General features: G+C 41.9%; 1 protein-coding gene and 1 pseudogene across 2 annotated transcripts in view; both read left to right on the forward strand.

Annotated features, from left to right (window-relative positions):
• The window catches only part of LOC143784151 (aldehyde oxidase-like), a 181,190-nt gene that overhangs the window by 123,905 nt on the left and 44,564 nt on the right, over positions 1-12,721 (forward strand). For both annotated transcript variants that reach the window (XM_077272025.1, XM_077272026.1), the window contains exons 13-16: positions 2,713-2,809; positions 2,920-3,044; positions 4,963-5,087; positions 9,607-9,694. In XM_077272025.1, the coding sequence (XP_077128140.1) occupies positions 2,713-2,809; positions 2,920-3,044; positions 4,963-5,087; positions 9,607-9,694 (435 nt within the window). The remainder of the gene's footprint in view (positions 1-2,712; positions 2,810-2,919; positions 3,045-4,962; positions 5,088-9,606; positions 9,695-12,721) is intronic.
• LOC143785679 (TATA-box-binding protein pseudogene) lies at positions 5,127-6,933 on the forward strand (annotated as a pseudogene).

Here is a 12,721-nt window from a genome sequence, read left to right on the forward strand (position 1 = left end):
GCCCCTTAGCAGGGCCACGGACCGGGTCGGGCCACCGTGACACCCCTAGAACTGAGACCGAGGGACCCGGTACCGAGTACCCCGCTGCCCTGCGTCTGGGGGCCGCTCCACACCGGCATCAGGGGCTTATCTACAGCATTCTGTAATGCTGTAGATAAGCCCCCAATGTAACCTGAAAGATGAGAAAAAGAGATTAGATTATACTCACCAAAAGGCGGTCCCGGTAAGATGGGTGTCGCGGTCCGGGGCCTCCCATCTTCTTACGATGACATCCTCTTCCTGTCTTCAGGCTGCGGCTCCGGTGCAGGTGTACTTTGTCTGCCCTGTTGAGGGCAGAGCAAAGTACTGCAGTGCGCAGGCGCCGGGCCTCTCTGACCTTTCCCGGTGCCGACTTGAGCTGTGAGGGCACTTTGCCCGTGCAGGACGCATATAACCAATGATGCTGGTTTGACAGGACCAGATGTTAACCGGTTCATGAAAGGATTCCACCAGTTCTTAACAAACAAAGCTTTACTAAACAGCTATTGCATGGCAACTATGTACATAGAGAGTAAACATACACATATTTGGTATCGCTGTGTTCAGAAACGCCCCATCTATCAAAATATGAAAACAATCCCAAAGGCGTAAGGAGAAAAAAAATTACACTAGAATTACTTTTTTTTTTTTTGTCGCAACATTGCAATAAAATGCAATAACAGGCAATCAAAACATATCTACCCCAAAATGGTATCTATAAAAACGTCAACTCGGCGCACAAAAAATAAATCCACACGAAGCCCAAGGTCATGAAAAATGGAGATGCTATGGGTCTCGGCAAGTGGCACCATTTTTTTTACATTCTTTTTTTTCTTTTGTTTTTACAAATTTTGGAATTTTTTTCACCACACAAATAAAAAAGAATCTACACATGTTTCATAGGTTCAGACTCATACTGACCTGGAGAATCATAACGGCACGTCAGTTTTAGCATTTAGTAAACATGGTAAAAAAAAAACCAAAACAATTGTGGAATTGCACTTTTTTTTTATAGTCATCACACCTGGATAGCGAGTACACAACTTCTAACACATTTCTTCATTAGTACAGAGCATCTCAATACACAGTCTTATTACTTCCTCAGCCTCACACATTCCTACCTCCACTGGTCTAATTTCCTTCACCTCTACCCAGTTTAACACCACAGTACTGTCCGTGAAAATTATTTATTCTTTCTGTGGTTCCATGCCTGATTCTCCTCATAGAGGATAGGATTTTAAGCTTTCTGATGCTCAGGGAACTCTCTCCCAGGGCACTCACTTTGTCTCATGTTCTATTCTGACCTGGCCTGCTAACTGGCCCTTATTGTAAGCTACTTGGGGCTGTGCTGCTAGGTGTACCTTCTCCAAACCTTCTCACTTGGTCACTCTGCTCTCTGGTCAGTCCTCCGAGCTGACACTGTCCTTCTCACTTCGTATCTGTAACTCTCTTTCTCTGTCTCGGTCTGTTTCTCAAGATCACACTATCTCTGTCCCGATCTCCTTTCTCTCTTGCAACAGAACACCCACTGTATGAGGCGCTGCTGAGCACTCAGACCAAAAGACTGCCCTAGCTACAAGCTAGGCCCTGTCTGAGACAATATCAGAAAGTCAGCTCTGATCCTGCGCATAGCCCCTCCCTCTCTGGGCTAGTCCCAACACGTAACTCTATCTTACCCTACTCACTGTCTGTTGCTGGGCAGAACTCAGCTTCCTCACAATGCAGTGCAAAACATTACACCACATCACAATTCACATTACCCATCACCATCACAGTCATCATGACATTATACACAGCACTGATGTCTTAAAGGGGGAACAGGACAATATGTCCATCTCATTACACACATTCCTGTCCTAATTACAGTGAATTTGTTTGGTGTACTTAGCCCCACTCTGTCCCCATGATTTTCGCCTACTTTTCAAAAAGTTGGCGGTGCTGACCAGGACTGGGATAAAAACTCCAAAAGTTTTTGTGCAACATCATCTTGAAGAAAACTTTTTAGATTTTTAAAGCTGTTTCAAAACAGAATTCTGGTTAAAAATGATGATAAATCAGATCCAAAGCGTGCAACTTTTTAATTTTACATTGGCCTGCTAATTTTCTTTCTCAAGCTTTTTGTTCAAGATTTATATCTGAACTGTTACACTCGATAAAATTACAGGCAAACCCTTAAGTGATGTACAAAATTAAAGGCACATGTATTAGTAGAAGAATCCTTAAAGAGGTTGTCTGGCCTTACGTTTCACTTATGAATCCTCACATCATGTGCCCCTCGCTCTTTGAGGATTCTCCCGTGCTAGAATGGCGGGCGTGTGACTGCAAGTATGTGATTTGAATGCACGCTGTAACATGCCGACTAGAATTGCACAGCCTCACATAATGCAAGTGAATTGAGCAAAGCAAGACACGTCTAGTCAGATTGTGGCCCAAAGTATACAAATCGCATACTTGCAGTCACATGACAGCCTGCTCCTGGCGCCAGAGACTCCTCACAGCGCTAAGTGCATGAATTGTGAGAATTCACAAGTCTGCAGTCTCATAGCGTGACTCCAGACTTGTACACTAAGGACGGACAACCCCTTCAGTATGGCCATATACATGAAGCCTAACCTTTTTAGAGACATACATTGCCACTGCTAGATATACTATGACATAATTTTATGTACATCCTTTTGTATCTGTGTTTTTTAGGAATCTATAAGGCATAATTCATTTTTCGAGCCGGTTAGAATGATGGAATATGGGAATGTGGAAGAAGCTTTTGAAAATGTGGACCATATCCTAGAAGGTAACTATACCTTGAAATTGAAAATATACAAAAAAAAATCACAAACGGCAAGTTCTAAGTCAGGAATATGTGTGCGGAGTGCTGAATTGGTTTTACTTTTCAAAGAACAGGTGAGGACTATATAGGAGGAGTGGACGATCTTCACCTGGAATCACGGACTGTACGTGTCATACCGAGTGCAGAAGAGAATGAACTGGAGGTGTTTATATCTACAAAGGACCCAGCATCCATAAAGGTAAAACATGCGCCATTGCGCCCTCATGATGTGAAGGGACATTAAACCAAGATATTTCTAACAGTGCATTCAAATAGGGGCACCTTATAAGAAAATAAAGATTTCTTATATAGAATCACTCTGTGTTAGTGTGAAACCTAATTAAAGCACTAAACCAGCATTTTTTCTATTTTACCTTTGGAGTGGTATCGCTAATGTAAGTTCTCTGACCCCAGTATTATACTTACCAGCTGCCTTCTTCTGCACTTCCCACAGCCATTCCAGTCCCAATCCGCCAATGGCTTTCAATGTAAGTCTATGATAACCTCATTCTGGCCTCCTTCTGGCTCTCACATTACATTGAAGTGTAACACTGGAGTGATCCAGCAAGTCACAACTTACAGAAGACTGACTGGAGCGGAGGTGGGAACAGATGAAGATACAGCACAGCACTTACCGGAAGTGCATCATTGGCTCCCCTGTCACATGATAGTGGGGCGTGGATGGGTTGGCATGACAGCTAGGGGTAAGCAGAAGACCCCCCATACTTGTCATTGCTGATTTGCTATGGACGCCAGCACAAGTGATCAGATGATCACAGCTTCAAATCTCCTAAGGAGACTATTGAAGCCAGTAAAAAGTAGAAAAAAAAGTTTTTAAAAATATTTAATAAATTAAAAAAACATAAAAGTTTAAACCACCCCCTTTTTGCCCCATTCAAAATAAAAAAAAGTCAAAATACACATATTTGTTATCGCACCGTTCAGAAATGCCCGATCTATCAAAATATGAAAACAATTTATCCTATCGGTAAACGGCGTAACGAGAAAAAAATTACGTCTGAATTACCTTTTTTGGTTGTCACAACATTGCAATAAAATGCAATAACAGGTGATCAAAACATCTCTACCCCAAAATGGTATACATAAAAATGTCAGTTCGGCACACAAAAAAGGTCCACACCAAGCCCAAGATCCCGAAAAATGGAGACGCTATGCGTCTCGAGAAATGGCACCATTTTTTTACATTTTTTCTGCAGATTTTAGATTTTTTTTCACCACACAAATAAAAAAGAACCTATACATGTTTCATAGGTTCAGACTCATACTGACCTGGAGAATCATAATTGCAGGTCAGTTTTAGCATTTAGTAAACATGGTAAAAAAAAATCCCAAAAAAACAATTGTGGAATTGCACTTTTTTTTACAATTTCATCACACCTTGATTTTTTTTCCTGCTTTCCGATTCACTATATGGTATAATCAATGATGTTGTTCAAATGTACAACTTGTTCCGCAAAAAACAAGACCTCACATTGCTGTATTGATGGAAAAGTAAAAAAGTTATGGCTCTGTGAAGGAGAGCAAAAAATGAAAACGCAAAAAGAGAAAATCCCAAGGTTGTAAAGCGGTTAAAAGTGCACTGCAGATGGTTAACTATGCATATAGGGTTTAAGGCAGATCTGTGACTTGTCACTTTTAAAAACTGTTATATCTCAAGAAGTGAAAAATGTATCAAACATCTTACGTCACTATGATTAAAAAGAAGCAAATAATGGAAACTTAGCAGTAAGCAAAACTGACTAAGCAAAAATGTCACTTATGGTACCGTAATTCCCCTAGTCCCTCGATGTCCAGGAATAGGGCGGGTGGTGAAATAGAGACCACGGAGAAAAAAGATGGCAGGAAATGTCACAAGACAAGGTAATTAATAATTATAACCAATTTCTGTGTCAGAGTAGGTCCTCTGGGCAACTTTTGCCGTAATCCCCCATAGTTACACCTCTGCTGTTAGCACAGTCATTCTGGCCTACAAGATCTTTCAGTAAATAAGCGGCAGTTGCAGGCATGCTTGTGATTTGTATTTTTGATTTTTTGATTTTTGGTTTTATTTTGCTTTTTTATGGAGCAAGACCTCTAACTGTTGGTTCTGTTAACAGGCTGCCGTGGCATCCGCACTAAACATTCCCTATGATTCCATCATGTGCTGCGTGGAGAAGCATCCCAGTTTAGAGCACTCATACTCTGCATCGCAAGCAGCTATAACAGCAGTGGCTGCTCACAAGTAAGTATTCTGTGATAATCTGTAATCATTTATGTGAGTTAGGCCCTGTTCAGATTACATTTTTGTAGGTTCCATTTAAAGTAAAATACAAGGAAAAGCTCCTAATAGCATCTGATACTGTAGATTGTACAAAACCAATTACAAAAAAAGTTGGGACACTGTGTATAGTGTAAAGAAAACAAGAATGCCATGAGTCAAGAAAGCTTGGAGATCCTTGAATGTACACAGTTCGCGTTTCCCAAGGTTGGGTGAGAATTCAAGATGATTCAATGAAACTTGATAGCCTGGAAACGTGAAAATAAAACCTGTTCTCCAAGGATCAGATTCATTGAACTAAGCACGAAGAAGATGGATCAGAACAATAGTTTGCCCCCTTTTCAGGGACTGGCATCTCCACAGGGAGCAATGACACCTGGAATCCCCATCTTCAGTCCTATGATGCCCTATGGCACTGGTTTGACCCTACAACTTGTACAAACAACAAATAGTTTGTCAATTCGTGAAGAACAGCAGAGACAGCAACAGCAGCAAGCTCAGCAGTCCACTTCCCAGCAAGGCACTCAGGGGTCTGGCCACACCCAACAACTGTTCCACTCACAGACACTAACCACAGCACCTCTTCCAGGCAATACGCCTCTATATCCTTCCCCTATGACACAAATGACGCCTATCACCCCAGCGACTCCAGCATCAGAAACTTCTGGGATTGTACCACAGTCGCAGAATATTGTGTCCACGGTGAATCTTGGCTGCAAATTGGACCTTAAAACAATTGCACTTAGAGCTCGAAATGCTGAATATAATCCAGAGAACTCTCTACCACAACACATCAGACTCTCGCCTACCATAGAAACCTTCAAAACAAAACTAAAGACTCACCTCTTCCGACAAGCCTACAGCCTGTAGTGATCCTGAACCTACTGAACCGCCGCATGACCAGCTCTACCCTCTCCTAGTGTATCCTCACCCATCCCCTGCACACTGTGAGCCCTCGCGGGCAGGGTCCTCCCTCCTTCTGTACCTGTTAGTGCCTTGTTTTTGCTCATGTTTAATGTATTTGTCTACATTTGCCCCCTTTTCACATGTAAAGCGCCATGGTTAAATGGCGCTATAAAATGTATAATAATAATAATTTTGAAATCTCTTCAATACATATTTTATTTGGTGCAGAACACAGAAAACAGATAAGAAGGTGAAAATTAGACATTATTCTATTCAATGGGAAAAATTAACTCTTTTAGAAATTGATTTAAGCAACACATCTCAAAAGTCGGGATAAGGCCATGCCTAACATTGTGTAACATCCCCTTTTCTTTTTATAACAGTCTGTAAAGTGAGAAGTGCAATTGCTGGAGTTTTGGTAAAGAAATGTCCCATTTTGCCTGATATAGAATTCTAGGTGCTCAGAAGACCTGGGTCTTCTTTGCCAGATTTTTGGTTTCAGAATGCCCAAATGTTTTCTATCGGTTAAAGGTTTGGGTTGCAGGCAGCCAGTTCATCACCTAAACTCTTCTTCTGCAAAGCTATGCTTTTGTGATGGATGGAGTATGTGGTTTAGCATTGTCTTGCTGAAATATTCAAGGTCTTCCCTGAAATAAACATCTGGGTGGGAGAATATGTTCTAAAACCTTTATAATGCTCAGCATTGATAGCTCCTGTCAAGATGTGTAAGATGCCCATGCCATATGCAGCCACATACCATCAGAGATGGAAACTTTTGTTCTATGTGCCGATAACAAACTGGATGGTCTCACTTCTCTTGAGACTACAGAACAGCATCCATGGTTTCCATAAAGAATTTAAAATTTTGATTCATCTCATCACAGAATAGTTTTCCATTTTTCCTTAGTCCATTTAAATGAGCTTTGTCCTGAGAAGACACAGCAGCGTTTTCACGATTGGGTTGATATATGCCTTCTTCTTTGCATGATAGCCCTTTAACTTGCATTTGTGCATTGTACATCAAACTGTGCTCATGGACAATAATTTCAGCCCATGCAGTGATTTGCGCAACCAAATCTTGCCTGTTTTTAATGAAGTGCCTCCTGAGGGTCCATAGATCACAAGCATCCAATATTGAATGTTGGCCTTGTCTCTTGTGCACATGATTTTTCCAGAATCTTTGAATCTTTTGATGATATTATGTAGTGTAGATGGTGGGATATTCAATTTTACATTGAAGAACATTTTTGGAAGCTTTTCCAAAATTTTTATATGCGGTTGTTCAAAAATTGGTAACCTTCTTTGCTTTTGAGAGACTCTGCCTCTCTAACATGCTCTTTTTGTACACAGTCATGTGACCTTGCTGAAAATTGACCCTCTAGCTGTTTTTCATTAGCACCACTTACTTTTCTAATCAGCTGCATGTGTAGCGGCTGCGTCACAGTCACAGCACATGCATGGAGAGCCCAACAAACAGGCTCTCCATGCATGTGTCGTGACTGTGACCCAGCTGCGACACATGCAGCTGCGGTGCCATCGGCGCCAATCAGCTGATCGGCCCGCGCGATCCAGGAAGCCGGGTTCCCTCTGCAGCTTGCCGAATAAGAGGGAATACGAGCAAATTCGCTCATCTCTACTCCCTGTTACTTACCGCATCCCTTATACTTATTAGATGACTGTAGGTCGAATAATGGTTTAGCCAATCATTCGGCCAACAGCTATCTTGGTCGTCTCTTCCATACATAGGAGAGCTCACTCTGCTGAGAGTTCCTGTGTTCTCAGTGAGAATCTTAGAATAAGCAGTCCTAATTCGGACCTGCCAGATCCTTATCTCCCTGACAATCAATTGTCTAGGGCTCCCATATACAATAGACTGTCGGCCAAACCTGTAGTAATCAGCGGGTTTGGCTGTCATTAGTCTCATGTGTATGAGGGATGTTAAGAAATCTTGTTGCACACTCCCGTCCTCCTTGGTATGTACTGTCTCAATTTAAGCAGATTTTTGTAGACAAGTTTGTGATAATTTATAGAGTCTGCAGGTTGGGACTTTTGTCAGATGAAGTTGGTGCTGCTTTCCTCTGATAAGGTATGCAACAAAATTTCATACACCGTTCATGTATGCAAAAATTGACAGCTATAAGCACTAATTGACAACATTCAAAGTCCCCTCTGATCCATATTTTAGATCTGTATGACTTCCACATGGTATCTCTATGTTATATTTTATTTTCTGCATTTAGATTTCGGATTCTCTTTAATATGGGATATGAAGAAGATACCACAAACTCAGATCAAAACATATCATTTAATAACCTAGGAATGTAGGATTTGTCTCATAACTGGCTTTTATATTGCAATCGTGATGATGACTCCCAACGCAGATCATCAGTATATCCACAGATGCGAGAGACAAGACATCGCATTAGCTCAACATGTATAAAAATGATGGCTTGTCTAAACACACTCAGCAGCAGCATTTTATTGTGGGTTTGGCTCAGGTACCTCCTATAGCTAGAAGAGAGGGCCTTGTACATGAAGACATCGCTAATTATGGATATTAACATTTCTGTACATATAATTTTATAACTGGTAATAAAATGTACAGAGCAAAGATTCCCACACACTTCACCACCTTTGTCATTATATTCAGCACTTGGCGAAATGTAAGAAAATAAATCAGGATAGGACATCATTCGAAATGGAAAAGTGGTAACAACGGATCACTGATGATCGCTACACAAGTAATGATCGTGCACAGACACATCTTTATTAAAGAGGTTGTGTGAGATTAGAAAAAAAGTGTGACAGCCTGTTCCATGTCTAGTGTTACAGCTCAAATGTATATTGCATGAGACGCTTCAATCGTGTACCCTGATATACCCTTCACAGGTGTGAACACAGAAAACAGAGAAATCCTTTACAGGACCTGCGAGGATTTCTCTGTAATAGTAAACCAAGACATTTGATAGTCATTTACAAGCATTGTTTCCTAAGGACCACTGGGCAAACAAACTTTAAATTATTCAATAGTATAGAGTTAAGAAACTTTGTATTACCGTATATCTTATTTGCTTAATCAATTTTTCTGAGGCAAAATAGACCAGCCATCTCACTGTGGTGTCATGTGACACAACCCTTTATACTCTATGGAGAGAGTGGGGGTGAGGAAGCGTGGAGCAGGGTGAGGAGACAGGCAGAGTGAGACACAGAAAGATGTTGGTGAGCTTCTTAAGGTTAGGTTCACATTTAAACAGTATTCTTCATTGAGCATTGTGTCAGTGTTTCTGGCATAATGTCCAAAAATCAGGATTTGTAGACACTGAATAGATATTTTATCCAGGAATTGAGAGTGAACGATCAATCAGGAGGTTAAAAAAGTGGATATCTCTTATATGATATATCACAAAGTTTCTTATTTCATATGATTTATTAAATGGAAATGAAAACAATAATTACTCTTGAAGGTTTGTAAGTCTCTTTGATTTGTGAAGTAAATGTGGGTCAGTGTATGAATGTTGAGTGTTTTTTTGTTTGTTTTTTTACAAAAAATGTCTAATTTGATGTTTTTAAATTTCAGGACAGGTCAAGCAGTTAGCTCCGTTATCGAACACAGAGTGAAGATGCCAGTTTTAAGACCCCAGCCTGCATTCTTTGGCAAATATAAGGTTGGATCTTTCAGCAGATAGAATTGTATGTTGTCGTATTTATCATATAAAGGTTCCATACATATTAGAATTAAATCGGCTGAAAATATTAGCACAAGATCAGTTGACCATCTGAAGTGCATGGGGGACTTTTTCCTGACAAATTATTTTGGCAATGGCATAGTAGGGCTCCTACATATGGAGCAAAGAAAATATTGCACTTTCTAGCAATGTCCCCTAGTGCCCCCTTAAAACAAATAATACCCCTTGAGTGCCACCTTTTGAAAGTGTGTTAGATGTTAGCAATCAAAAGTATTTGACAGCTAATAAATTAATTTCCATTAAATCCAAGTGGCCATTTTAATTAAGGGCGTGTACTTCTTCCATCTTTTTTGATCAATCATAAGCAGGCAGCAACACAGGAACAGGAAGAACACACCCACCATAACTTAGATCAGGATTTCTCATATGTGAGACATATAATGACAGTCTGATCTCACTGCACAGTGATTACAAGTGCTGGTAGTCCTGGGTTCCATTTATGCTCCTCTCCCCCCCCCCCTTCCCACAATGCCTGGACTGCATTTCTCGTCCTGGAACTCCATCATTTCCTCCATGATCCATAAGGGTGGTGACTCGAAGGTATGGACCCCAGAAGTTGAGAATGCTTTTCTCTCCATTGAGCAGGCCTTCTCCTCCATCCAGTATTACATTGACCAGACATGACCAAACAGTTCTTTCTGGAAGGAGAAGCCTCATCTTCTGGAGCTCGAGCTGTTCTTACCCAGAAGTCTCCTTCTTGCCGAATAGTGGCTTCTTCTCTGATGCCTTCTCAGCCCCAGAGTCGATTGGTGACTGAAACTTGTTAGCAATCAAGATGGCTCTCAAGGAGTGGCATTACCTTTTCGAGGGAGCAGTCCATCCTGTCATTATTTATACTGACCACAAGAACCTGGTCTATCTGCAGTCTGTGCAAAGACCGAACCCTTGCCAAGCCAGGTGGTCATATTTTTTGCCCATTTTGAGTTCATTCTGCGTTTTCTGCTGATAAGAACATCAAAGCTGATGCTCTTTCTCACTCCTTCCCACCAATCAAGAGGAGGAACCTCAACTTATTATCGAGCCATCCAAGATGGTTACTATATCTCTGATAAACCTGTCCAGAATTCTGCCAGAGAAGATTTTAGTGTCAAAATCCAATAAGAATAGAGATCTGCAATGGGGGCATTCTTTCAAGGTGAACGAATATGCCGGTCAGAAAAAAACTTTGCAGCTCATATCTCATCACTACTAGTGGCCTACCGTGCATAAGGAAATCATAGATTTTGTTTCTGCTTGAACGTCGATCAAAGCTCCTAGTCAACTTCCGTCTGAGCAACTCCTTCCTCCCCCTATGCTCTCAGCTCCTTGGCAACATATTGCCTATGGACTTTGTTACAGATCTTTCTGTGCTCTCTGGCTGTTCCATAACCTGGGTAGTGGTGGATCGTTTCTCGAAGATGGCACATTTCATTCCATTGCCAGGTCTTCCGTCTACTCCAGAACTTGCAGAGAATTTCATTCAGCACAACTTCCATCTTTGTGGATTCTCTTGCCACATCTTTTCCGACCGAGGTGTCAAGTTCACATCCAGATTCTATCATGCTTTGTGTAAACACCTGAATATTGTCCTTGATTTCTCATCTGAATACCATTCTCAACTTCCTGAGGCACTCACTAATGCACATTATGATGATCGGGTCAAACTCTTACCATGGGCAGAGTTTTCCTATGCCAACCACATAAGTGATTGTTCAATGAGTTTTTCATTTTTCATTGTCTTTGTGCATCCGCCAGGAATTCCCCTTCCGGTGCATGCCACTTCTGGTGTTCCAGCAGCTGTTGTTCTTAGTAGTAGTAGATCTTCTTGAAGATATGGGAGGACACTAAGGTCACTCTGGAGAGATCTTCTGTGTGAGTATGAAGAACCATGTGACAAGAGATGCTTGGATCTACATTGTTATTGTCCTGGAGATAAGGTGTGGCTGTCCTCTAAGTACATTGGTCTTAAGATTCCATCCTACAAGTTAGATCCTTGCTTCATCAGTCCCTTTGAAGTCATCAAACAAATTGATGCTGTGTCTTACAAATTGAACTTCCAAGCATCCTTACGAATACCTAATTCCTACCATATGTCCCTTCAGAAGCCAGTTATCCTAAATCCTTTCAAGTGATGAATATAATTGCCTCGAAGATGGTGAGAGGGAAAACATTTTGTAATAATTATAGGGGATAACTCAGGAGTAGTGTTGAGCGATACCGTCCGATACTTGAAAGTATCGGTATCGGAAAGTATCGGCCGATACCGTCACAGTATCGGAATCCAATCCGATACCGATACCCGATACCAATACAAGTCAATGGGACTCAGGTATCGGACGGTATTCCTGATGGTTCCCAGGGTCTGAAGGAGAGGAAACTCTCCTTCAGGCCCTGGGAACCATATAAATGTGTAAAAGAAAGAATTAAAATAAAAAATATTGCTATACTCACCTGTCCGACGCAGCCGGGACTTCAGCGAGGGAACCGGCAGCGTTGTTTGTTTAAAAATCGCGCTATTACTTGGTTACGTGAATTCCCGGCTTGTGATTGGTCAGGTCGGCCATGTTGCCGGGACGCGGACCAATCACAGCAAGCCGTGACGAAATTACGTCACGGCTTGCTGTGATTGGTCCGCGTCCCGGCAATATGGCCGCCCTGACCAATCACAAGCCGGGACGTCACGGGAGGCTGGACACGCGCTCATTTTAAAATGGGCGCGTGTCCAGCCTCCCGTGACGTCACGGCTTGTGATTGGTTGCGCCGCGATCAACCAATCACAAGCCGGGAGGCTGGACGCGCTCATTTTGAAATGGGCGCGTGTCCAGCCTCCCGTGACGTCACGGCTTGTGATTGGTTGCGCCGCGATCAACCAATCACAAGCCGGGAGGCTGGACGCGCTCATTTTGAAATGGGCGCGTGTCCAGCCTCCCGGCTTGTGATTGGTTGACCGCGACGCAACCAATCACA

The sequence above is a fragment of the Ranitomeya variabilis genome, chromosome 7 (genome assembly GCF_051348905.1).
Source record: "Ranitomeya variabilis isolate aRanVar5 chromosome 7, aRanVar5.hap1, whole genome shotgun sequence".
NCBI classification, from domain to species: Eukaryota; Metazoa; Chordata; class Amphibia; order Anura; family Dendrobatidae; genus Ranitomeya; species Ranitomeya variabilis.